Source organism: Pinus tabuliformis, chromosome 2_2 (assembly GCF_031772625.1).
Source record: "Pinus tabuliformis cultivar Carrire ecotype Pingquan chromosome 2_2, CPIR1, whole genome shotgun sequence".
NCBI classification, from domain to species: Eukaryota; Viridiplantae; Streptophyta; class Pinopsida; order Pinales; family Pinaceae; genus Pinus; species Pinus tabuliformis.
Genome location: NC_142300.1, coordinates 102,372,042 through 102,399,301, shown reverse-complemented (window position 1 = coordinate 102,399,301; position 27,260 = coordinate 102,372,042). Strand labels below are relative to the sequence as shown.

The 27,260-nt window shown below is 37.7% G+C and overlaps 1 protein-coding gene across 8 annotated transcripts in view; it reads right to left on the bottom strand.

Annotated features, from left to right (window-relative positions):
- Nucleotides 1-27,260, bottom strand: part of LOC149191591 (aspartate--tRNA ligase, chloroplastic/mitochondrial-like) — a 373,253-nt gene that overhangs the window by 265,619 nt on the left and 80,374 nt on the right. For all 8 annotated transcript variants that reach the window (XR_016254284.1, XR_016254280.1, XR_016254283.1 and 5 more), the window contains exons 2-5: nucleotides 20,413-20,556; nucleotides 16,845-16,954; nucleotides 16,242-16,353; nucleotides 15,890-15,961 (exon numbers count right to left, since the gene is read on the bottom strand). Coding sequence is in view for 3 of the 8 variants with exons in the window: in XM_089404353.1 (XP_089260479.1) it covers nucleotides 15,890-15,961; nucleotides 16,242-16,353; nucleotides 16,845-16,954; nucleotides 20,413-20,556 (438 nt within the window). In the remaining 5 variants the exon portion in view is untranslated. The remainder of the gene's footprint in view (nucleotides 1-15,889; nucleotides 15,962-16,241; nucleotides 16,354-16,844; nucleotides 16,955-20,412; nucleotides 20,557-27,260) is intronic.

Genomic DNA, 27,260 nt, shown 5'->3' with positions numbered 1-27,260 from the left:
TGTGCTACATGTTGAAGAATGTAACTAGTGTTTGTCTTCATAATTATATTTGAGTCATGATGTATTGTATTTTTCAAAATAAAATTTTATTATTAAATAAATTGACTTATTAAAGAATGGGTTTCATGCTTGGGTCAATAGTCAATAGGTCAAAGCATCCATTGAGTGCTCTAGGATTTTGTTGAGTCAAAGTCAAATTTAATTATGTAAACCCTTCTTGGGATCATGGTATCAAGAAAAGAAAATTTATTTTGGTCATGTTGAACCCTCCATCCATCAAGTCGGCCTCAAAAGCTCTTCTAAATTGGCTACAATTTCATCCTCTACAAGTCGGCCTATCAACTGCTCATGTTGGCCTAAAAAGTACAGTGGAAAACCACTATAAATAATAATGTGAACTCGACCTATTGGAATACACTTGGATCTGTAATTTGAAATGTGATTAGTATTTAATACAAACAAACTTAGATAAGTAAGGGAAACCAAAAATGAAAAGGTAATACAAGGAGTAAGATACTTATCTATGGAAGTTGGTGAGGGCTCCCTCCAAACTCGAGGGATACCTATAACCTTATAAAAACAATTCACAAATGTTAAACCTACAAATACTAGAAATCAAAAATGAAACAATTAAAGCTTAGAGCAAAGGACTTAGTAGTGTAAGTCCCTTATATTTGTTTCTTCGACTTTATTCTTCTTTGGAGATCCTTCTTGAGCAACATTAGCTTGGTCCCTATTCCTTTTCTTATGCTTCAAATTGTTAGGACAATCACTTTTATAGTGACCCATTTTATGACATTGATAGCATTCTATTTTGGACGTGTCTACCTTCCTTCTTAGCCCTTTTGATTTCTTGAAGTTTCCTTTCTTGTGATGAGCGGAGTAGGCATTTGAAACTTTCTCTTCTTCATTGGTGGTTACTGATGAGATTCTCATCTCTTCTTGGCTGCAAGCATTCCATAATTCTTCGAATGAAGGAGTTTCTATCCAACTATTGATTCCTAAAGCAAAAGCACTCCAAGTAGGTGGCAATCCCAATAATGCGGTAATCACCAGCTCTTTTTCTAGTACAATCTCATATATGGCTTGAAGCTCATCTCTAATTCTAGCCATCCTTACAAAAAAGGAAGCCACAATGTCATCTTTTGTCATTTTGTTGTCCTTAGTTCATTCTTAAGACTTGCTACTTGACCAATGTTCTTGACCAAATCTAGGATTTTGCTCTTTTCAAAATGAGATCAATTCTTTTCTTCCATGACTTGTAATTTGATGCTCCTTCTAATTTGTTCTCTCCCATTATTGTGTTAGACATTTTCCTTGAAGGTAGTAAGCTTCTTTCCTTATAGGATTTCCATATATGATCCCTCACTCAACATTTTGAGGTTTCTTAGACTCCTTTCAGTAGATCCTCAAACTGTTTTTTTTCCTTCTTCGCCTTAGCTCTAATACCATGTTAGAAAATCAAAAAGGCAAAAAACATTTTCTTTTATATAGATAATTACTTGTGACTTTATGTTTTTCTTATGTTCCTCTTTTGTCTTTAGTTCATCAAGCAACTATCAAAACAATAGCACAAAGATCATAGACACATGATATGGGCGGACAACTAGGGAAAAACCCCTATCTAAGGGAAAACCTAGTCAACAACTCTTCCTTAATAACTTCCTTGAGATGATCCAAGACTCTTGACCTAGACACGGACTTCCTCCACACCAAGTCAGCTCTTTCTTCCTTCTTGCAGAGGATAACCCTTCAACAACAACTTCGACAAAGCAGCAATTTAGACCCAACAACTAGTAGCAACAGCATCAATTTCGACTTGACAACGAAGACTTCGATCTCCTAGAGGAATCCACAAGAGAGAGAGATTGATAGCCCAAAATTCCGATCTTGACCTTTTCTTCCTTTTCCAACTTCGCACCCCTTTTAGCCTCCTTTTCCAACTTCGCATCCCTTTTAGCCTCCTTTTCCAACTTCGCTTTTTCCAGCTCTTTCTTCTGGGATATTGAACTTGAGTGAGTGAGTGTGCTCCAAACGAATTCGAATTGCTTCAATATATAGGCTTCTGGTGAGGTCGAATTACCCAGTTTGAGGTTGACTTGATCTCCTTGAGGCCAACTTGGTGTGGAGGTGACAAATACTTATTTGACTCAATAATAAACTTCAATGTGATTTCAATGTGATTCCTTCAGAAAATATTATATATAACAAATACAATGGAAGCATTCAAAACATTCACTAATAAACTTCAAGGTTTAGGTATTTAATGTCTAAAAGTTTGAATGTTTTGATGCTTCCATTGTAATAATATGATATAGTTAACTTCATGCTTCTAGATATTTGTATTTGGTTGTACTTGTTGTTAAAGTCCTGCAGGTACATGATCTTCAAGATGCTGAAGATGTTTGTAACTAAAGATATTTGATAGTAAGGATGAGCATGATGAAGGAAGCTATAAATGATGATAAAGATGTCGTAAGAGAGAATGAAGCATTGAAAGGCTGAAGATTCTTCAATATTGAGAGGGATTCCGGATAAAATAAAGGGCACAACTTCCCAATTGAGAGGGAGGGCATAGTGAATACCTTAAAGAAAGAATAAAACCGAAGATTGAAAGTACTACAAATAGATTTGCAAAGCAATGAGGTTGTATTTGGTATTGGCGAAGAAGTGAAAGAAGAAAAACTTCCGACAAGTTGTACTTGGAAAACCTATAAGTAACATCAAGATGATTGAAAACCCCGAAGATTTGGGCTTATTTATATATATATTCGAAAGTTTATTACTAATTGGGGTTGTGTTTGTACAGATAAATTTCTCCAAAAGAAGGTTGAACACTTTGGAAACATGCTTGGACAAATGGATATATCTGGTTTAATTTATAAGGAGAGATGAAGCATCTAATGGCAAGATGCTTGGGAGGACATATGGTCGGCCTATGTGTTGTTGTTTATGTCTCAAAGAGGGAGGGTGTAATTGGTCATGGAGCTCCGACCTTGAACACGCACCTAGATCCTGGGTTGGTGGTAGAGCTTAAAAGCTTGATGGTACCCAGAGTTGGCTAAAGCGTGCGTCCCCTGAGTCCCACCCGGATAGAAAACCCGGGTCAGGTATCTAGTTCGTTGCACTAAGTGTCCTAGAACTCTTCACAGTTCATATCATTTTGAGATCTTCCATGTACCTTTAAATATATAATTATGAATACCTCCCTAGTTAAGAGGGAGTGTTGAAGAATATAACTAATGTCAGTTTTTTGAGACATGATGTATTGTATTTGTCACAATAAAATTTTATTGTTAAATAAATTGACTTATTAAAGCATGGGTATCATGCTGAGTCAATAGTCAATAGGTCAAAGAACCCATTAAGTGCTCTAGGATTTTTGTTAAGTCCAGTGTTGCGGGGGAGCGCCCCCCCCCCCCTCGCTCCCGCTCCCGATCCGCGCTCCGGGCGGGAGCGGGTCGGGAGCGCGCTCCCGAAATCGCTCCCGATTTCGGGAGCGCGCTCCCTAAAAAAAAATTCGCTCCCTGCCTTTTCGGGAGCGTTTTCGGGAGCGTTTTGCCTTTTTTGCATTTTTTTTTTTGTAGTAATGTTCGAAATGCAATTTTTTTGAAAGAAACAAATAGTTTTTGAGTGGGGCAACTTAATGATCAAGTCTAGGCCCTAGTATTGATATGCTATTCATGGTAATGTTAAATTCTTAAAGTAAAAGTGACATTTTCTTTAATTTTCATTTTCATCCTTTTACTTAAATTTTTAACATTACCATGAAATGACTCAGGATGTTTGAGAGTGGTTTCGTCCTCATTGGATTTCATATGGAGAAAGTAGAATTTTAGATTTCATTCAAAATCCAGCAGACTTATCAGTTTTTCAGGATTTCAGGATTGGGGGATTGCAATGTTTCCATTGAATTTTGTCATGTATTAGGGTATGGAACTCATATTTAATCAAGAGTACCAATCCCTCTATGTACCTTGATGTTAGTGACATTGGTTGTCGAACTCCTCTATCATGACCCTTCTAAAAATGTACACATCACTCAAACAAAATCTTGACTTGACATGCTATGCTTTTTCTATCTTATGTTAATGCTTAGAGGGTGATATTAATGACAAAGATCCCTATACAGATACAAAGGTAATGACAAAGATACCTCTGGATATTAATGCTTGGAGGGTGATATTAATGACAAAGATCCTGATTTTGCAACAAGACTAAAAAATTAGACATTTCTCGTGGTGGCAAGAGGCCCAAGCATAAGAAATAGATAATAGATTTACTTCTCTTCTCTAGTTTCTAGTAGCTTTTATAACTATTGACTCTTTCATATTTATTATGATATTTTTTTAAACAATATATGACAATTTAAGTTTGAAGTTGGCAATTATAACTCATTAGTAATGAATTATGAATATGATGCTTCATGAAAGTTGAAAGTTGTTTCATTTCGTTTCATTTTATAACATTTCATTTCATGTTAGATATTATTTGTTGTAATGGTTACACTTAGCTTACAAGTACAACTTTGGTGATCAATGATGATAAATGTTATATATTGAATTTTGAAAGCTTGAAACTTTAAGATTGATGAATCATGAGACTCAATATGTTGTATGTTACTATGTTACTAACTTGCGGACGTGGTTGATGAAGATTATAACTTCTAGATGATTGTTGTTATATGGTTCAATCTATGCTTTTTTATGTTTTTTATATCTAATTCACCATTCTACATGTTTTTGTTGACATATATGTATCAAAAATTAAAAAATATAAAAAATATATATATTTTTAAAAAATCGCTCCGGGATTCGCTCCCAAACCGGGAGCTTCTGAAAATGGTCGCTCCCGCTCCCGCTTCCGCTCCCGCTCCCAAGTAACATTGGTTAAGTCAAAGTCAAATTTAATTATGTAAACCCATCTTGGGATCATGGTATCAAGAAAAGAAAATTTATTTTGGTCATGTTGAACCCTCCATCCATCATGTCAACCTCAAAATCTCCTCTAAATTGGCTTCAATTTCATCCTCTACAATTCAGCGTATCAATTAATCATGTTGGCCCAAAAAGTATAGTGGAAAACCACTATAAATAGACAAGTGAACTCGACCTATTGGAATACACTTGGATCTACGATTTTAAGAAGAAAAAAGGACGAAGTGCGAAGTACAAGATGAAGGTTAACGTTGCGAGTTTATGGTCTTCATTGCAGAACGAAGGTTGATATTACAGGTCAAAGATCACTATTGCAAGACGAAGGCTAAATTGCAAGACATTGTTACTAATGAAGGATGAAGATTGAATTACATGAAGATTGTTCTCATGTTTGGTTAGCTTGATGGATGGAGCGTAAAATTTGTGTCAAAAATCTTAGTTGTCTCACTGTGATTTGAATCTACTGAAGTAAGAGTTCTTGACTGGGTCTTCCCCTACCTAAGGGTTTTGCCCTGGTTATGTGCCTACATCTTGTGTCCTCCTTTGTTTATTGATTCGCATTAGTCTTGATGATAAGAACAAGAGAAATTGGAAGAACTAATAATTAAATATCACAAGATAATGTCATAATTGGCGAAATCAATTAAAGTAAAATCTTAAGTTGTTGCCCTAATGGATTTCTCATCACTACATGCTTGTACCCAAAAATATATAGGCATATCCTGATCATATAGCATGGCCCTCGCTATTCCAACAATGGTTTTGTTCTTGTGTTCTGCAACCCCATTCTTTTCAAATTGTATGGAGTTGTCCACTCCCACTTGATTCCCTCCGACAAAGAACTCCTTGAAATCTTCCTTAATATACTCACCTTCATTGTCTGTCTGAAGTACCTTTATCTTCTTTCCTGTCAAGTTCTCCGCAAGAGCTTTAAACTCTTGGAAGTGATTGAAAACTTCATCTCATGTCTTCAAGAAGTATATCCAGGTCTTCCTAGAGAAATCATCAATGAAGGTCACAAAATATTCATAACCCCTGAGAGACTTTGTGGAAAATGGACCACAAATATCATAATTATCAACTCTAAAACACCCTTGGCACTATTATCACTGCTTGGAAAAATACTTTTGAAAACTTTCCAAGTACGCACCCTCTGCATACATCATCATGTTCTGTAATCACCTCTGGAATACCTGTCACCGTTTCTCTAAGCATCTTAAGTGCTCCATGATGGATATGACCCATCCTCCTATGCTACAACTCTCCCTTAACTCGGCTACTGTTGTTATTGCTAACCAGTGCCTTTGGAGTATCAAACTGAAACTCGTACAATGTGTTGCTTCTACCCCAATCTCCTTTGCTAACTTCCAATCCTGGTGTTTTGGATACACCTTCTATCCTCAAAAGTATATATCATACTTCTTATCCTAAAGAGCAGACACTGAAATTAGATCCATTCCCATACTTGGCACATGCAACACATTTGTAACATGGATATTTTTGCCCAACTCCCTCTTAATTGTGATTGTCCCTCTTTGTTAATTTTAGATAACAATGGTATGTTCTATGCTTTAGCACAATTTACTTCAATGTTCCTCATCAGCCCAAAGGTAATTTCCAATTATATTCAGTAGCAATCACATTAACTTAAACACATTTAGAGTAAATGTAGATAGAACATAAATACATGTGCAGAAGACAAGCCAAGACAAGAAGACATAAGATGTGGCAGATGCCAAGGATAATCCTCGATGTGGGGAAACCCTTTATTCAAATCTTCTTATTATTCTTCAATAGTTCAGCACAAAGAGAGTGTGTACAAATATCAGAATTACATGCCCAAAACAGTGCTGCCAATGCAGCCCTAACCAGAAAGTCAACGGTGGTCAAAGCTACCCCAAAATTTCCTCCAAGCAGCTCAGTCAATAGCAGAAGAATGCAGCCTACCAAGGGAGTCAAAGTCAACCCAAAAGCATCTCAATCAACCCAGTCAAAGTCTGTTGTAATTTATGCAGTCAAACCAGTAATTTATTTTTCTCTTGGATTGGAAAGAGACAATTAGAGTTAAAAATTCAGCATGTCCAACAAAATCTCCCACAAGGCAGAATTCTTTTGACCCCAAAAAATTGTAATACATTCAAAATGACGCTACAGAGGCTCTTCGACAAGGAGAAAATTACAATTCACAGCCTTCATAGTCATGAATTAACACATTTAATTCAATGCACACTTGCAAAGTGCAAAAAAGCAAAAATTAAGAAGTCTGAAACAAATTGCTTTCCGGTTAATGCTTGGTTTGATGAGGAATGCAAAAAGGCAAAGAGAATGTGGAAAGAGTCAAACAAGGATAACATAAAGCTCAAAGCTTACAAACAATTATTAAGCAAGAAAAGGTAGATTTCATGGTTTCAAGGAGGGAAGAACTAATCTTCCTTGGGAAAAATAATCACAAATTATTTTGGAAGGAGCTCCAACCGAAAAAGATACAAATTGGAAATAATATTACAGCTTCTAAATGGTTTGACTATGCAAGACAACTCTATGAGCAGGTTCCCAAGGTTGACCCTGCCCCCTTGATCAACACTGATACTAAAGGTAGAGATGGGTATCAAGAAGTTGGGTGTTGCAAAATCAAAAGACTTATCTGAACTCCAAGCAGAATATCTAAAGTGGAGCTCAAACATTCTTGCACCTCACATTACAAAAATCTTCAACAACATCATACAACAAGGGCTACCCACAAATTGGACAACTAGTCTGGCATACCTCTTATCAAGAGCGATGACGCCAATAATCCCTCCAATTATAGGACCATCATGATAAACCCTTTGCTTGCAAATCTATTTGGAAACATGCTAGAAAACAAAGTTAGCCAGTGGGCAGAAGCAAGAGATAAGCATGCTAAGGGCAAGCAGGTTTTAAACCTAAACATTCCACAGTTGATCATTGTATAATTTTAAAGCACATCATTGAAAAAGTTTGGGAGAAAAAGGAAGAAGTCTTTTGTTGCTTTGTTGATTTCAGAAAAGTGTTTGACTCGGTTCCCAGGTATAAGATTTGGCACAAAATGGAGGACTTGGGGTTCCTAAACATTTGAAAGCAGTTGTGCATAGGTTGTATGAAGAGGTGAAAGTCAAAATTAGAACTTTAGCAAGCATTTATGAAAGTTTTAGAAGCGATATCAGGGTCAAGCAAGGTTGCCCACTGTCTCCTACCCTTTTTGGTTTATATATCCACAAGCTTGAGGAGTGGTTAAATTCACAAGGGGGTGATGGTATCTATTTGGGCAAGTTTGCTATAAGGCTTCTTTTGTATGCAGATGATCTTATTCTGATTGCTGAATCGGCTCTTGGTTTGCAAGAGCACTTACTATCCCTTGAGCATTTTTGTAGAAGTGTGGGGATGCAAGTCAATGTCAGCAAAACGAAAGTAGTGGTTTTCTCTAAGAAAAGAAAACATAACCAACATAATTTCTACTTTGAAGGCAACATTCTGGAAGAGGTTGCGGATTACAAATACCTTGCAATTGACTTCAACAAAAATCTAAGTTGGAATGGTTGTAGAAAGAAAAGAACTTTGGGGGTTTGGAAAGCATTTTATGCTTTTCAAAATAGGTGTAAAGAGGTAGAGTTATGGGACTGGAAAACCACTCAAACTCTTTTGGGGCTTCTAGTGATTCTAGTGATTCTCTATGGTTGTGAACTATGGGCCAACAATACATCCTGTTGATTTCGAGTAGCAACGAATGTGCTCTAGCCAAGAAACTTGGTAGAGGGGCTAAGGCACATGAGATCTCCAATATCCAAAAAGGGTTTGGGCAGATTCTAAAGAGTTTGGGAGATATTAAAATAATTAATATTTTTAATGTAATCCCTAAGTCTAAACTTAGGGAAAATAATATATTAATGTGAACTAATATAAAATTGTGTCAGAATGGTCCAAAAGTCATGGATCAAGCCAGATCTAATCTTATCCGTTGATTAGGGACTTAATCTCGACCGTTGATTTGTCAACAACAAAAGTATAAGAAGAGGCTTGAGGGTCACTTGGAGAACAAAACTGAGGGAGACCAGTCAATTCAATTTCTAGAGCAGGGGTTAGCTGAGAAATTGAACCAGTGGTCTGATGAGCAGTCAGAAGGCAGCAAGTACGGAAAAGAGAGACGGGAGATCATTGCAGAGGCAGAAAAGGCAGACGCAGGGCCAGAGAGAGCCACGCAGAGGCAGCAGAGACTACACAGAGCCAACAGGGCCTATGTCATCCACGCAGAGGCTGCAGGAGTGACCCAGAAGGCCAGAGAGGTTGCGCAGAGTCTCAACAGGCTGATGCAGAGGGTTTCAGGCCACTCAGAGGCTAGCAGGGTTGACGCTGGGTTCAAAAGAAGTGTTGGAGAATTTGTCTATCTGTGGGTAAGCCAGTTTGGCACCCTGTTGTACTAGAAAGTTGTTGAATAACAAAATCCTCCCTTGCTGCACTGGCTTTCCCACATTGGGTTTTTCCGAGGACATTAGTCCAAAATATCTGTGTCAATGTGTTGATTCTTGTGCATATGTTTGTTTCTGTATTACGGTGTGATATCTGCAGCAGTATTTATTTTAATGTTTATTGAAGTGATTTCATGAATAACTTATGGTGGAATAAGTAGGAAAAGTAAATCAATCACTGCAGTGATATAATTTTAACACATCCGACATGCAGTGGAGACAAATTGAGAAAATTCACAAGCGTTTGATTACAAACAAATTAAAAATTAAAAGTGTAGTTCCTTATGCTATCTTGTTAAGTGAAACATGGACTGCTTCTATTGAAGCAATTGCTTTGGTGCGAGTCATAAGGTATTTAAAAAAAAATTGGGCAAATGGAAGAGGGTAGATGGCCTAAGGTTGTCTTTAAAGGGTATTTGCTTGAACGCGTGTCCCATAAACAGCAAAGAGATAAAAACTTTTGTTATGGAAAAGTTCCACAAGCATACTTGGGATAAGGAGCTAAAAGAAAGAAAAAATACTATATTGAAGTGTTTAATCCGACTCATAGTCATCAACCAAAAGCATACATAGAGGCCAATATCTCTTGGAGAGCCAAAATTCTTATTGCTTGATTAAGGACTAATTCTCATCAACTTCGTTGTGAAACAGGGCGCTGGAAAAGGCCAAAGGAACTGTGGGAGGAAAGAGTATGCATTTTTTGTTCTTCCGGAAGAGTGGAAACAGAAAAACATTTCATTCTAGAATGTGAGGCCTTCAAAGACAACAGGGAAAGTTAGGTAGATATGCTGGCAGCTAGCTCTTGGGATAATCTATTTAGCGAGGGGTTTGTCGAGAAGCTAGGAGCATTTATTTTGAAGCTTCACAAAAAAAGGGCCAAATACATCAAGCAAATGAAGAAGCAATCTGTCCCATAGGCTATCTTTAGCCTCGTGGATGTTAAAATAATTTCTCTCTCTCTCTCTCTTAAATACACATCTTCATGGTTTTATATAAATAACTTTGGGACCAAACATTTGATCTCAGTGCTTAGAAGTACGCACACTTAGCCCAATGTAACAAATAAAATATATATAAATAATGTAAATGATAAATAATCATAAATAATTATTATTTAATTAGTAATTAGGCTAAAGAGGCATGTCCAAATGAGACATGACTCTTCATGAAGAGACACTTGTGTGGTATATAAGCAAGCCTCTCGTTCTCATTGTAAACATTCATTCATTTTTTATTCATATTTAATATAGTATTTGTATCCTTATGGATATCTTGATATTCCAAGTCTTTTGGAGTAATTAATCTATAGAAGGAACTTTGTTCGCTTCATTTGGTATCAGAGCAGTTCAGTCCTCTAGGTTTCTTAACTGGTGCATAGAGCTCGTTCTCCGATCTAGGTCCTTGGCTATCGAAATTCGTCAACCTTGTTGCTGTACAATTGAAGCATTTTGCTCAAAATTTGGGAGTTTCTCCTTTTCTCCGTTTTTCTAGGCCTTTGGCCATTAAAATTAAAATTAAATGAAAATTCGCTAATTGACCTTTGGCCATTAAAAAAAAATTAACCAAAAAAAACATAAGTAAATAAATTAAATAAGAAGAAAAAGAAAAAGTAAAAAGATAAAAGAACATAAAAAAATCAAACTATATAAAAAAAATTAAAAAAATTAAAAAAAAAATCACCTGGTAGAAGCCCGTGGTTTTAGAAACCAACCCATGGTAATTGTTCATGGTATTTAAAAAGTAAAAGAAAAACAAAGCCCGTGGTTTTAGAAACCCATGGTATGCTAATGTTTTTACTTTTTAGGTGGAAAACATTAACGGAGGTTTTAGAAACCAACCCATGGTAATTGCCCATGGTATTTAAAAAGTAAAAGAAAAACAAAGGGAACAAAATTTCTTTACGTGAAAGGTAAGTTTTACTTTTTACTTGAAAAGTAGGGTGAACATCGTGACCTTGTCATATGAAAAGACGTGACTTTTATATTAAGTGGGGTGACATTAAAAAAGTTATCAAGGGAGCAATTAAGTATATAAAAAAAGGGGGACTAGTTTATTATTAAAAAAAAAGGTGAAACTATTATTATTATAAGATAATAAAGTTATTTTGAAAAGGGGTCTTAATATAAAGAAATACATACATATATAGAGGGCAACAATATAAAGGAGTATTTTTTTTAATAAAAGGGTATTCAAGTTTTTAACAATCCACATTAAAGGAGAATATTTGAAAAATATATATAGAAGAAATAAGTGATATTTTATAATAAAAATAGCTCCAGTTGACATATTGTTTACGTAAAAACATCAAGGCAAAAATGGAGACTAGTAATGAAAGGTTTCCTGAAACCTTTAGTACATGTGTTTACACACTATTTAAAATCAAAGGATCACTCGCAGGAAGAGACATCATAATCTCTATCAGTCCTACTGAAAGAAGTAATTATGTTAGTCCTAAATGTGCTAACCAATTGGTGATTCCTGAATCAAATATAGTTGAAACAAATATTTTTGGCACATGTAACAAACAATACAACATAAGCAATCTACACCTAAATATTGGAGATTATACTTTTACCTCACAATTCACCGTGAAAATCTTATGTTTTAACGATAGTGACATTGTTTTGGGATCACCCTGGATGGAAACTCTAGGTTCCTTTATTCTAAATACTAAGAAAACGTTTTTAACATTTTCTTACAAGAAGAAGAAAATAACACTCCAAGATGTTACATTGAAACCTAATTTAGTAACGCCAAAAGATATATCGGATATTTCAAAAATAATTTCTCAAGAAGGAAAAAAAGTATTACAAAATATGCAAAATGAAATTGACAAAATCATTGTTGACAAAAATGAGGAAGTTTCTCGACTTAAAAACCATAATGAAAAATTACTGACGCAAATTAAGAAACTTAACAAGGATAAGAAGTCATTAGAAAACAAGGTACAACAACTTATCGAGAAATAAGCATCAAGTGTAGGAATTCAAGTTGATGACAAAACAACAAATACCGATCCAATGAATATGACAACTTAAGAAGACAAGTCAATTGAAGAAACGACACACTTAGATGTTGCAATTCAGACAATGAACATCCCCGGTGAATGTTTCATAACCAACTCTACAACATCTTCGCCACAAGAAAATCTAAAAACTTTATATTAGCATCCGAATCACGAGAGTAGACAAATCAACCAAGTTACGTATCAGGACCATTTAAACCAGAAATAACAAACTGATGTTCCAGAGAATAATGACATAACATCAATCCTGTCTTATGCTGACAAGTCGTTACAAAATTCCAATGATCAGAATATTCCACAGAAGATTAATCTGGGATGGTATGATCCCTTCTCAGTGCAACAATTTTGTTTGTCACTAAGAAGATCATATCAACTTGTATTGACGAGGATGACTATTCCGAGACAGAAAGACTTTCGAAGTCGACAAAGAGATCAAGCCTTTTTCATCGACAAGCTTTGAGGACAAAGCTTTTTGAGGAAGAAGGCAATGTAACAAATAAAATATAAATAAATAATGTAAATGATAAATAAGCATAAATAATTATTAGTTAATTAGTAATTAGGCTGAAGAGGCATGTCTAAATGAGACATGACTCTTCATGAAGAGACACTTGCATGGTATATAAGCAAGCCTCTCGTTCTCATTGTAAACATTCATTCATTTTTTATTCATATTTAATATAATATTTGTATCCTCATGGATATCTTGATATTCCAAGTCTTTTGGAATAATTAATATGTAGAAGGAACATTGTTCGCTTCACCCAATGAGCAAGAAACTGGGCCAGAATTACGCTAAAATCATTAGAAAATTTCAAAATTTCAGGCGATCTGCACCGGAAGAGTGGACTGGGCAACCTTCCAAGTTCTTGATCTGAAGGAAATCCACCTCAAAATTGAGTAGAGATACTTCAAAAATACAATCAGACCAAAGGTTCCAATTGCAAGCAGGGTTACATGCCAGCAATGGCATCCCAGTTGCCAATGCATGAAATGAGATTGGTTGTTATCTTTCCCTTCATGATCATATAGCCTACACAGTTTATAGAATATGGTACCTTAACAAGCAAAGAGGCATATCTTCATAATCGTGGATGTTCATACAGTCAATGCCTTTCCATTCTGTAGAAAACACCCAATGACGTATGTAATATGTTGGAGCCTGTAACTTCAGTCTATTCCATTCACAAAGTGTTAAAATTGGCAACTAGGGCCGAACTCCATGTGGGTCATCTTATTAATGGCAGCTGATATTTTTATTGGATCCCTCTCATCGAGAGGTGTAGGATTGATATAAAGATCATCCAATTCCAATAAGTATTCATGGAGACATGAATTTATTTGTGTTATGGGATAATTCGTCAAGGTCGGCCAGCAACTGAATAAACCCCACTTGTGCTCAACGTTTTAGTATAATAGAGGTGCCTTGAAAGTCATTTGGACACACATCCTCTTGGTGATCTATTCCTCTCCACTTGTCTTTGGGTTTTTGTGGGAGGAGAGATCTAAAGAGGATATGCTGCCCTAGAGGATGCCCTAGATCCTAATGCTATCATGGAGGAGATTTTAATACAGTGAAGCAAGCCTACATAATGCAGCAAGGAGAGATCTAATTGCTGGTCTAAAAGAGAGCCCTGTGCTGTCCTATACACAACTCTATTGGAGAGCCCTACGCTGCCCTATACACAGCTCTATGGAGAGCCCTACGCTGCTCTATACGCAGCCCTATGGAGAAGCTCTATGCTGCCCTAGCTGCAGTCCTCCAGGTGATATAAAGGAAGACTATTCAAGCATGCCCTAGTCACAGCCATGGAGGAAGGAAGGTCTGAAAGCGGATTGTATGACATGGAGAAGAGTGCTGAAGGGTATACGTTGAAGTCTGTCCAGCAAGGCAGCATATGTTAGGACTGTGTTAATAATAGTACAGTCACTTGGATGGAGAAAACAATGATGATACATTGAAGCAGCATGATGTTGCAAGCAGCAGATATATTGCAGCAGCATGTTGATGAATGTTGCAGCATGATGGGTACAGCGATGAAGTGTATCATAGCATAATGAGGGGCAGCACAATGGTGAGGTACAGCAGTATGATATAGCAAGTTCATAGTGCTGTTAGTATAACACATTGGGACAGCAGCATGATACTTAGTGCAGCAAGTACAGCTAGCATGCCAGAGACAGCAAGCATGCTAGGGACAATAAGCATGCTCGGGACAACAAGCAAGCAAGGGACAGCAAGCTAGCTAGATGCAGCAAACAGATAGGTCAGTATGGCAACATGGTGCAGCAATGGCACATGATGCAGTACAGCGATGGGTACCGTCATGATTGATGAAGCATGATGAGATGTAGCCTTGTGATGATGGGTGCAGCATGGTGCAGCACAGTGAGGCGCAGCATGATGACGAGATGCAGCACGATGATAGGTGGAGTCACCTTGGAGAATCAATTGAAGCAGCATGTCTTCAACTGATCTCATGTATCATCTTCTTAGAGATGATCTATGCTCTCATCTAGATAAGTCAAAGTGTTGACTTCAGTTGTAAATGTATACTCTCTCTCTCTCTGCTGAACTATTGAAGAACATATAAGAAGAATTGATCGAGGATTTCCCCACATTGGGGTTTGTCCCTGGCTAGCGCCACATCTTGTGTTCTCTTGTCTTGGCTTGTCTTCTGCGATTTATGTTTATGTTATGTCTGCAGTTTACTTTAACGCTGATGTGATTGCTAATCTGGAAAAGATATTGAGCTAACTATGAAAATTGAAATAAATTGCTCTAAGCATAGAAGATACCTAAACTTAACACAGAAAATTCTGAAACAGGCATGGAGATCAAGCCAAGCGAGCAGAGGAGTGTGCTAAAACCCTGGCCTTTTCTAGTGAAAAAAAATTTGGCCCAGATGATGTTCAAACTTGTACAGGAATAACAAGCATGTTCATGCGAGCAGTGATGACATGACAGAAGGAAAATTTCTGCCTAGTTGTAGAGGAGACGACCCCCTTGAAACCACTTGATCCAGCCTGTCTGGTAGTTGCCCCTGATCCTGATGTCCCGAATATCAGCAGTCCCCGAAGATTAGTGTTATAATCTGGTTTCTGAATTCAATAGTGTCTATGTACTAGTTCTACGTATGTTATAGGGTTAATCCCAACTTTGAGTGAGTCTGATATCAGGAGGCAACTACGGTTTTAAATAGTTATCACGTGAATATGTCTGTAAATTTTGCACTTCATCCTTCCCGTATGCCTGGGAACAGTCAGCCCAAACCTATGTAATTATTGTTACCAGAGAGTAACTGTTGAATATGATACAAAAATTCTAGCAAAAAAAAGGAAATTATGAGTGACTTGGAATTTAACCAATAAAAATAGCTAACTGTGATGCTGAAGCCTTTCAGTAGAAAGATCAATGATTAAAAGTATTATAATTGCTATACCTGAATCCGAGATGGAACAAGATAATCACGGGCACCTTCAGGTGTAGACTTTGACAAAATTGGTGTTTCAATCTGCCTTGCAACCATCAGAAGCTATTAGATATTACATAAATCTAGGATAGTAAACTTTTGACACATTCAGAGAGATTAGTTCTGCAAACTTACATAGACAACCACTATCTCTTTAAATCATCAACATTGAACGGAATGAGATGAGCTCTTTTCAACATCAATACAGTGCAAAATATAAAATAAGCTTAAGTGGAATGTCTTTGTACTTTATGTAAGTCTTGCAACTTCTCAAATAATCTCATGGTTGACAAGAACACAAAAAGTAATTTGAAGTTCCTACCTCCACAAAACCATGGACATCTTCTAAGTATCGCCTTATAACCTTAGAAACTTTGTGTCGGAGCCTTAGATTGCCATTCATTTGTTGACACCGTAGATCAAGGTAACGGTACCTGCCAGATCAATTAACTCAAAACAAATTCACTCGCAAACCATGGGGGCTTCACTCAATGAACCTCTAACATATCACATGCGTTTGTGGCATACAAAACAATACCCTTAATTTGACTATATATTGAAAAATGCCTCTAAAAATCACATTATTTAATCCCCTATCAATACGAACCCAATACACCTTCCCAATTTAAAAAACCCCTACTTTCACTAGATATTGTAGGTATCCATTTTTTCATTAATATTTTTTATACCCCTTTATATTTTTTCATTAACTTTGAGCTCCATTTTTTATACCTGTCAATATAAAATCCCTTTACACCCTATTATATGCTCAATATATTATCTCATTTTTTCCTCAATATATATCCCCCAATATGAATGCACGTGGTATGGTATTGCTCCCCCAGTGAAGTCCCAGTGCCACAAATGAGGAAAAGCCTTTAGACTTTAAGAGAACCATCTCATAAATACTTGCCATAGTAATCACCTTAAGCGAACCTCCTCTGTTATGACATCATGTGCATCATCTGCACTGGTAACTAAAAATGGCAATGCTAACCGTACAGGATTGAGTAAGTAAATGGTCTCTGCAGCAACCTGTCAAACACAAAAGTCCAGTGTTGTCCCCCTTAGAAATGCCCATAGCTGCTACAAACTTTTCTTTCAAAAAATGCACCAGAATATGTTACATCAACCATAAAAGGTATGTCTTTGCTGCAAAAATATAGAAGAATTTAAGAATGAATATATTTATATGAACATAACAAAACATTTCGCATTTTGAACATGAAGACCACAGCAAGCTTCTTGATTCATAAATCTCCATTCGGAGGGATCATTTTCTGGAACAGAGAGAATAAAGGTGGTGTGGTAGAACCCACATGGAGAAGGCAGCATTTTGAAGCAAACCTTCACATCCAAATAGAGAGTGTACTTAGCTGCAGGTTGTCATGATCCACAGTAGGTTCATAAGCATAGAGGTTACATTAAGGACACAATGATTTTCTAATTCAGTTTGGTGGATTCCATGGTGGAATGCAGTCAATGAAGTAGCCCACGAGACTCTCCACAGATAAGGAGAAGTGGGATCCAAAAAAAGGGGGCCAGAAGTATCCATAATAAGCCTTGTCAGCTAAGAAGCAGACTGGCAAGTTCTGCTGTTGAGTCGTTCTCATGATCCACAGTAGGTTCGTAAGCATAGAGGTTACATTAAGGACACAACGATTTTCTAATTCAGTTTGGTGGATTCCATGGTGGAATGCAGTCAATGAAGTAGCCCACGAGACTCTCCACAGATAAGGAGAAGTGGGATCCAAAAAAAGGGGACCAGAAATATCCATAATAAGCCTTGTCAGCTAAGAAGCAGACTGGCAAGTTCTGCTGTTGAGTCGTTCTCATTAATAGAATAGGGGTCCCTGATCTTAGATAGGAATATGATCCAAATGAAAAAATCCTCTGAGAATGTTTTGAACAAAGGCCCGGTGATGCAAAAAAAAAATATTTATTATTATTAAGACAAGTTTTTTTCATCTCACAATAGGAGGTTTTAGGATTTTAATAATACAAAAGTTTTAGATATTAATCTTATTTAGAATGATTACATGGTGTTAGAAGATTCAAGATGAGGTACAGTGGGTCATACCAAAATTGCATCATGATTTCCTTACCATAATTATAAATATTTATGCTTGTTGCATCTCTGGCTTCTAGTATGAAAGAATAGTAACAATGGACGTGTGAATAAACATGCAGCACTTAGAACTGATAATTGGAGAAGAAAAAAGGAAAAACACACAAACACAGACTAACTTTCAAAAGTGAAACATCATTTAGCTACAAATTATTCCAAGGTAGGACTTTCTTCTAACAGTATAACGCAGTTGCGGGGGAAAATGTCATAATATGTATTTTCTAATTGATGAAAATGTTTTTATACAATGAAACATAATACGCAAATAAAGTCATCATCTCAGGCATTAGACTCGTACATTAGTGAAAGCTGCACGCTTAAAATACAAGGGAGACACTTCAAATAAAAAGAAAAAGAACAGTGCATAAGAACCAGTTCGGACAAATACACCAAAAAACTAAATCAGAGACTGTTATTCATCTGGAGACTTACGCTCACCCTTTAAAATAAAAGGTATTCTGCAGCCGAAGGATTTCAGCTAAAGATGTACCAAGAAAGCAGTACAGTAAACAGATAAGTCACAAGACACCAGGAAACACAGACATGTATACATGGGGATTTGAGTGTGCCCATCACAGGACACATAGACCTCCAGAAACGTGGACACATGTGTCTGTGTGTGCATGTGTAGAGAGAGACGGGGTAGGGGGGGGGGGGTAGGGTTAGCTCAACCAGTTGTCACTAATGTTGCTGAGCATTTGGCTAGTCCTGAAACAGCAGGTGCCCAGTTTGAAACCACTTGAGTGAGGCACACTAATCTATGCTAATGTATTTACTAGGAAGCCATGCAGTAATGTGGGAAAGCATACCTTGGGTTTCCCCATGAGGTTTTCCTTCGAATATATATATATATATATATAGATAGATAGATAGATAGATAGATAGATAGATAGATAGACCAATTGCACTAAATAGGCATAAAGATGCAATTACTTAAAACATTTACAAAATATTGACACATTTACAAACTTATGATCCCTTCAAATCTTTGTTTTTCTCCTTATCCTGTAGATGGTAACAGCAATCTCGTGACAATGAAAGTGAAAAAATGAGAAAGACGCACTAGGGAAGCATGTCATCATGCCCAACAAGTGACACGTAGGCCAAGGGGTGATGTGTTATGTATCTTAGCTGAACAGTCATTTTTAACAATATAAAGACCAACAGAATGCAATGAATATATTGTAGACAATAATCCAGAAATGACTGGAAAATACACTTTAGAGTTGGTGACTGTAGGAGGCACAATTTTTAAACCTTGGGAATCTCACAACATGAGAAGCATGACAAAATAGTTAGGTCAAATACCTCAAGTTCTCAACTGTAATTTCATGCTTCAAGAACATCAAGCTTACTAACGGAGGATTATTTCTTATGAACCAACTTTGTTGCCATTCTAATCTCTTGTACTACCTTTCGACACGGAGAAAGGATTACTTGGAACCTGTGTCTTTAGTTACACACCATGATAATCAATGGATCAACCAGAACAAAGCTGAGAAATGCTAGGTGGAGGCCTACCCTTCATGCATTGAGACTGAGCAATCCCAGTCTAAAAACTTTTCAAAGCGAATTTTGAGAGAAAGCGAAAAATGATGAGGCATTCAGATGTATACAGTTTCACATAATTTTGATTGTCAGTGACTGATGAATATCACTGTGCATCATCTCGAGTGTTGGTGCATTCTTCTGGCACGATGACATTATTTGCAGAAGTTGCCAATCCAGAAGGTTTGATTCTGTAAGCAATGTTCCTGTATTAAAGTTTAACCTGAATAATACCTCCAAAGAGAGCCCACCTAAATTATGCCTAATGTTTTTAAAGCACATTGCCTTAAATTGAAGATAGCTCTTTGTACTAATTTTTTTCATAATGACCTGATTTTAAGCATGACCAGTAGTCTCATATCACTGGAGCTTTCAATCTTAGTCAAGCATTCAATATGACAAGGTTATTACAGTTTTGGTATTATTAATAACTTATCATCAACCTATATTTTCCAATTAATCGTTAATAACCTTACAAAAACCCTAGAGCATAGCCATTGACAAAGTAATATGAAGAAAAAAAATGCATTCATATGATCCTGAAGATAAAAATAGGCCTTGAGGAGACCTACGGGGACACATGAATCGAAGGATCCATTTTATAAGCATTCAATACAATTCAGCTATCATAGCATCAGTCTTGAATTGCCAAAACTTATATTTAAAATACATCTTGGGCAGCATTCTTGCTAGTGAGGTAAGCATCATCCAACTAACAAGAAATTGTATTCATGCAACCCAATAGACCAAGATAGTTTTAAGGCACTTACAGGGAAGTTAAACATTCCATTTATTTGTTCTACAGAAAAATACAAACCTCAATTTTGCCGGTTTTCATTCTAGGATTCCAAGCTTCCTCTGGTCGATATCTTACAAGGCCTTCAACAGCAACCACATATTCCAACCTTAACCTATTGGCAACAGCATGAGCCATGGGAAATTCCTCAGGCAGGGTGATAATCTGTATTCATCACCAATTCATGTTTGCACTACATTATTTTTCAACAACTGAATCATAATATCTATTACTATCAAACTGAAATTTAAATCTAAATTACTATCTGGTAAATTTAAATTGAACAACCACCTGAAAAGAATAGTAGAAAAAATGTAAGTACATATTTCAATGTTAACTGCATTCTTAGCTCTCTACTTCGTTTTTCTTCTGCTGTTGACATAGCAGCAATAGGAGCTGCTTTCACATTCCACTATGTATTGATCCTGGATTTACTTTTCAGTCCCATCAACCACCATGCATTGTACATTAATAATATTATCTTATCTTATATGATAGACTGAAATCCTTAATACAGTCTAACATGTGCTGGGGTGGAGTAAGATCAGAAACTAAAAAACTTCAACTGTTGGAGAACAAGACTTGTTTGGAAAATCAGAACTGATATGCACTTAGATAAACCAAACTGACAAGAATAAATCTTCTATCTGCCAAAATAGGAGAGTGTGTCACTTGTTTATCAGACAGAATTTGATTAGCTTTGAGCTATGTTACTGGATCCGTCATCCACCTACATAGGTTCAGGATCTGCATTTCAGTGGGTATGAATCTGGATCCCTTAGGGATACCTTTCCACTTTGGAAGCACCGAAGGTTTGTTCAAGATCTATTTCTAGCTTGTCAGAAACATAAAGCAGACCACTTCTCCATAAAAGATCGATTTTTTAAATACACACATGAAAATAATACAATAAAAATCAAAAATTAAAATGCAAGTGTGAGACCCAAAAACCAGACCTTTGGCTATAAAATAGCCCCTTTCCCCACCCTAAAAAAACGAATCTCAGTTTTCCATTTCTGAGCTTGTAAGCAATTTGGAGTGAAAGATATTTGGAGACATCAATTATATATATTAGTCATTTCCCCTTTACCAGATCTGCCACCTGGAGGACCAGGATATGCAAATCCATGGATCCACCATGGAATTGTCAGGATTTGTATCCTCTTTTTGTTATGCCCCAAGGCCCAAAAGGGAAACAAATCCCAAATGTCAAAAACAGCCCACAGGTCCTCAAAAAGATGCTTTTGAAAAAAACTAAATTAAACATTGAAAATACTAAAATGGTGGACCTAAACCCTATTCCAAACCTATATAATTGACCCTTCCACCGTTTTTAAACAAGAGTATTCTCATCCCCATTTCTGCAATTGCTAAGTTTGTACGAGGATTTTAGAGATTTGGTGGAGTGGTGGGGTTTTGGCAAGGAGTTGTGGCACGTAGGTGCTTGGAGAGATTGGGACAGACTTGACGCTTGAAATGAAGATTCGGAGGTTCTTGGAGGGCAAATCAAAGAAGCAAACTTCAGTTACAGGTATGTTGCTGTTTTTTTGTGTTTGGGTTACTTTTGTTAGCATTCTTGAGAGCTGTTGTTATTCACCTTCATGTTTATGCTTACACTGTGAGGCTTCAAGCTCAATTTCCATTTACATTTCCAAAAAAATAGGGGCTAATTATTTTTTGCTTCTTACTAGGCTTACTTGTAGTAGGAATTGAGTTGCTGGGTGCTTGGATTTTTTAAATGAAATAAGGTCCAATTTTTTCAGCAAATTTAAACTTTTAATACATGGAAAAGAAACCATCACAAGCAAATGAGGCAATGAATAAAGTGCATGAAATCCTTGTCAATAATGACACAAGATCTGTGCACTTTGGCAGCATACTGAAATTCTGTGAAGATATCCTAGGGGTGGGTCATAGTTTTAAAACTCGGAACCGGTCTTTGAACTGGTCACCTATCAAACCGGGGTTTGAACCAGACTTGGATCAACTTGGATTGAACCAGATTCAGTGATTTGGTTTTTAAAAAAATACATAAAATAATCAACTTTTAATAAAATAATTATTTTTTAGATTCCAAACCATTAGAAGCATAATACACAAAGTTTGCTCATGTATATACCATGTAGGGTGAACATATCAAAATAGTACCGAGTGCAATACATATCAGCAACAAAATACATAATCAATGAGGTCACTGGCCTACTACAAATCACTCATCAACATGATCACTCATCAAACTCATCATCACTACTAGAAAATGAATCATTAGCAAGAGCTACACAAACATCATCTGGCTACATATTCGGATAGATATAACATAATTAACCCAAGGGACTATTGTGCATATTAATTGGTTTTGTAAAGCAAACATTATAACAGTTGTATTAATGCACAAGCATGTAACTGATGTACTTAGTTGAAATTTTTGCTTCAACAACACTCAAGGATTTGCTTTCACATTTATTGGTAATGATGAACAATATTTCTCTAATATTACTGTTACCACAAAATCTAACAACCCAATGGAAAGCCTCACTAGGCACTCTAGGTCTAGGGCAACAATGAGATCAGCCACCATTGTCAACTTAGTTGAAGTTCTCCTGCTGTTTTGTGGTGGATATTATCCCTACAAAGGAGGCTTCCCCAATAGGTCTCAAAGACTATGTAACCCAAGGATTCCTAGGATAAATACTATTATAGCATCTTTTACCACACTTATTACAAGATGCAGCTTTTCACTAAAACATGTTTCCCTTTCCCTATAGCAAACTTTGTTTCCCCAAAAAGTTCTTCAAGAAACACTTTTTAAGTTTCCATATGCCTTTTTTGTTCTAGCATGGCACGTATGTACGTGAGTTCCCCAAAAACAAAGTACATGTATATGTTCGTCCTCTAATAGAAATCGTATATGCATTCAAAATGCACCAAAAAAAATTATTCAGGTGGGGTTTATGGGTTAGACCAGAAACCACTTGCTACAGCCCCTACCTCAACAATCCCAACCAATTATTGCGGCTATAAACTAATGCCTTGGGCTAAGGACTCATACATTCCTACTTGTGCTACCTAATGCTGGCAAAGTTATCCTTGATCTGAGTATGCTTCATTGGGCTTTTAAGCCATCCCCTCAACAGAAAACCCTTGTTGCCTTGTCTTCATACTATCTCCTTAACTCTATGTTGAGTTATCTCTCACATTGTTTTGAAGCAAAACACTATCAGAGACCTTCAGTGGCCTGAGAAGATGGGATCTATAGGATGGTTCCGTTCAGTGCCAGTGGCAAGAATCAGCTGATCGATATCCATTATATTTCCGCTATTTAAATCAATAAGAAACTCATTTTTCCTGTCTCCATTTCAGTGTTTATACGATGATGATGATGATTAATGTCCACTAAGACCAATATGGTCTATCGGACCTTAAGAAAGTAAGTGATTAATTGAGATTCTTTAACATTTTATTTCTATTATAGAAATGAAGAGAAAAGTGTTCCTCAATCCTCGTAGTTTTATTGACTTAACAAGCCAAGAAGGTTGGTAGTGTGGCAAAAATTATGAAAATTAGAACAGATGTGAGTAAGAGTTGGGTAGTCCAAGGGAAAGTGTTTTTCATCTTCAACCCTCTTAGTATCGCAAAGGTGACAAACTCTTTCGTCCCAAGGTGTTTTGGGAATAGACCAATGCCCGGTTTCACTTTGAAGCTCATGAGAATTAGTTCTTATCTTGGAAATGTTCATTTTCTTCTTAGCACTGGTCAAGACAAAAAGATAATTATGGTTTTCGAGATTGGGGTTGATCACCTCCTTATAATACCTTAGCTTCATTTTTCCCTCTAACTTCTTATCGTCCCACAACTTATCTTTAAATTTGGAAGTAATAATAATTTTAATATTATCCTTATTCTTCAAGATGATCTCCTCCTTCACCCCCCAATGGTCCAGCCAAGACTGGGCATCCTTATGTCAGTCTCACTCGAGTCATAGGAGGGGGTTTTGGCTAGAGTTAAAAGCAATTTTAGGATACCTCTTAGCTTCCATGTTTTATAGCTTCTTCTTATACATGAGATACCTAGTCATAGCCATGCTTTCAATGGGGGAAAGGCCAGCTTCAATCAAGAGCATTTCCTTTAATATTGAAGTTGTAAATTATAAATTGCTTTTGGATCAGCTCAATCTTTATCCATGATTCTCTCGATATACTGCAACCCCAAACCTCACATCCATATAAAATAACAGGGGTGACAAGTATTGTTGGGTAGAGGAGGCCCCGCCGAAGGGTTTTGGGGTTTAAAGACCACAAGTTAGGGTAATGATATTGTAAAAAGTTCCGTGAAGTGCACAAAGCGCGAAATGTAATAGGTCAAGTCAAAGGGTTGTCCGCCAAAAAATAATATAAAATAATAGGAAGTGAGTCAACCTGCCCATGGTCCACGGACCATGGGAATGTATAAATAGAGCGAGGCTCTAAGGGTAGAGGTAGCTTTTTGAAAGATCTGATATGTTATGGGTTTGTGAAAGTAATATTCTCTCTAAGTCTATGAGTAAGGGTTGTAAGGGTTAGTAGATAGAGGCTCTGTAGTTGTGTGCGTGGAGGCCTAGTAGAGTCCGCAACTGTGTGCGTGGACCCCTGCAGCTGTGTGCGCAGGGCAGAAAGTGGATTGTACTGAAACAAAGATATTAATAAAGATAAGTTGGTTCTGAGACATTGTGTTGATTCTGAATTATTGTGGATATGTTTATATTCTGGTTTATACGTCTGCTATATGAGTTTAAGCCTGTCTTTATGAATGATGATGATGCGCATTGGGTATTATTGCTAAATATTTGCTTAAAGACAATAAGAAGTAAAGTAGATCTATAATAAACTCGTTAATAATAGAGCGCAACGGTGCGGATCCACGCCTAAGCTCGATAGCATTACATAGTAGTGCAAGGGCACAGAATGGTTCGCGACCCCCTCCAAACCACATGAAGACATCCCAAGGGTGCGGAAAATTGGTTCCAGCACCCTCCCCTACTACCTCGAGTGAGACTTCAGTCCGCGCTTCGCGGACTGTTGCCGAAAGGGTTGGTAGTGCAGGATTTGTTTAGCTAAATCACTTCTGAACCTTCGTCAGGCCCCAACAAGCCAACAAATGGTTCCGTTGCCGAGACCGGGATCTGCCTAAGGGGTGTCTGATGTCGAAGTAGGGGAACCCTACGAAGAAAGGGATTGAAGATTGATTGGATCAAAATTTGTATGAGTTCGTGGTTGGCTTTGGCACACCCTCCGCCAAACCAGAAGTTTAACATGGCAAGCGCGATCAAGTTGCCTGTATTCAAAGGAGTAGGAAGCGAAGATCCAGAACAGTTTTGGTTCGTAGTAGGGGCAGTGTGGGAAGCGCACGGAGTTACGGACGATAACATTAAAAAGGCTACCTTGGTAAGTGCACTGCAGGATCGCGCGCTGACTTGGTATATTAAGCACTCTAGCGATCACCCAAATGCTAGAATAGCGGAGATTCGGGATGCACTGAACAAGGAGTTTAGCTGGCCGAAATCAGAGACGCAGTCGATCATAGGGTTCAAGGAGATCGTGATGCTGCCCAGTGAAACCCCTTGGGACCTGGATCAGAGACTGAAGAGTACGATCCGAGAGGCTAACATGACATTAACAGATGTGCAACACCGCACGTGGTTTGTGGTGTCTTTAACGCCACATCTGAGGATGGCGCTGTCACAGCAAAAGATCTCGACCCAGGCTGAAGCATTAGAAATAGCGATGAGGTTGCATGAGACTCCAATACAGGATCCTGGGTTGGGAGTTCAGCAGATCCACGCGCAAATACAAAACCTGTGCTTGGAGATGCAGAGTTTGAAATAGGAGAAGGCACCCAGGCCATAAGCGCGCGAAGAGGTGTGGTGCATAAAATGTAAAGGCCAGGGCCATGATAAGGATCATTGTCTGGTATTCACGAACTATTTGGCAGGGGGGGACCAATGCCATTGCAACCAGAGGCACAGGTAGGGCCAAGCGCGGCGCCCTCGCTCTGGTGCGCTTTGTTAGGTGGGGGGAAAGCACATCACGGACAACTGTCACCTACTGCAAAAGTTTACCTAGACCCCCCAACAGCTATTTTGCAATTTTTGTAGATCGGTGGGCCACGATGAACGAGACTGCCGTAGTTATGAATTGTTGATGGATCGAACACCTGCCTACAGGATGCAGACCAAGGCGCGAGGTCAAGATCCAGCCACAACGATAGCGCACAGTGGGTTCCAGGGGCGAGGATGAGAACGGGGAGGAATGGGGCCAGGAAGGGGCCGCGGACAGCTAATCTGTTATAACTATGGAGGACTAGGGCACTACGTGCGTGATTGTACCAACCCGACCAGAATATCATGCCCCTACTGTGAGCAGTTCGATCATGAAATGATAGATTGCTCCACGCTGATAACGTAGATACGTGAGAAAAGGGCAGCACAATCTACACCAACGCAAAATGTCCAAATGATGAGGTTTGAGCCGTGCGAGGAAGAACCCAACGTGAACATGATGCTCAGAAGTGGCGCGGCCATAGGGGAGGATAAGAGGAAACTAACCAAGGAAGATGCAGGGGTTCGCAAGGAGACATGTCTAGAAGCTAGGAAGAGCTTCGTGGAGGTCTCTACCCTAGGTAGTAAGGATCAACTCGAGCCAGAAATGGATCCCTCGATGCTAACTACCTTTCTAGAGACATGCATGAAATTGCTTCGCGACAATAAGACGGTTAAAGGATTACAAGAGCTGATAACTAGGTGCGCAAGGTCAGTGAACCTAGTCCAAAAATGGGGGAAACATGCTCCGCGTACTGGAAGGGAAATGCGATTAACGGCGCAAATTGGCGACTAT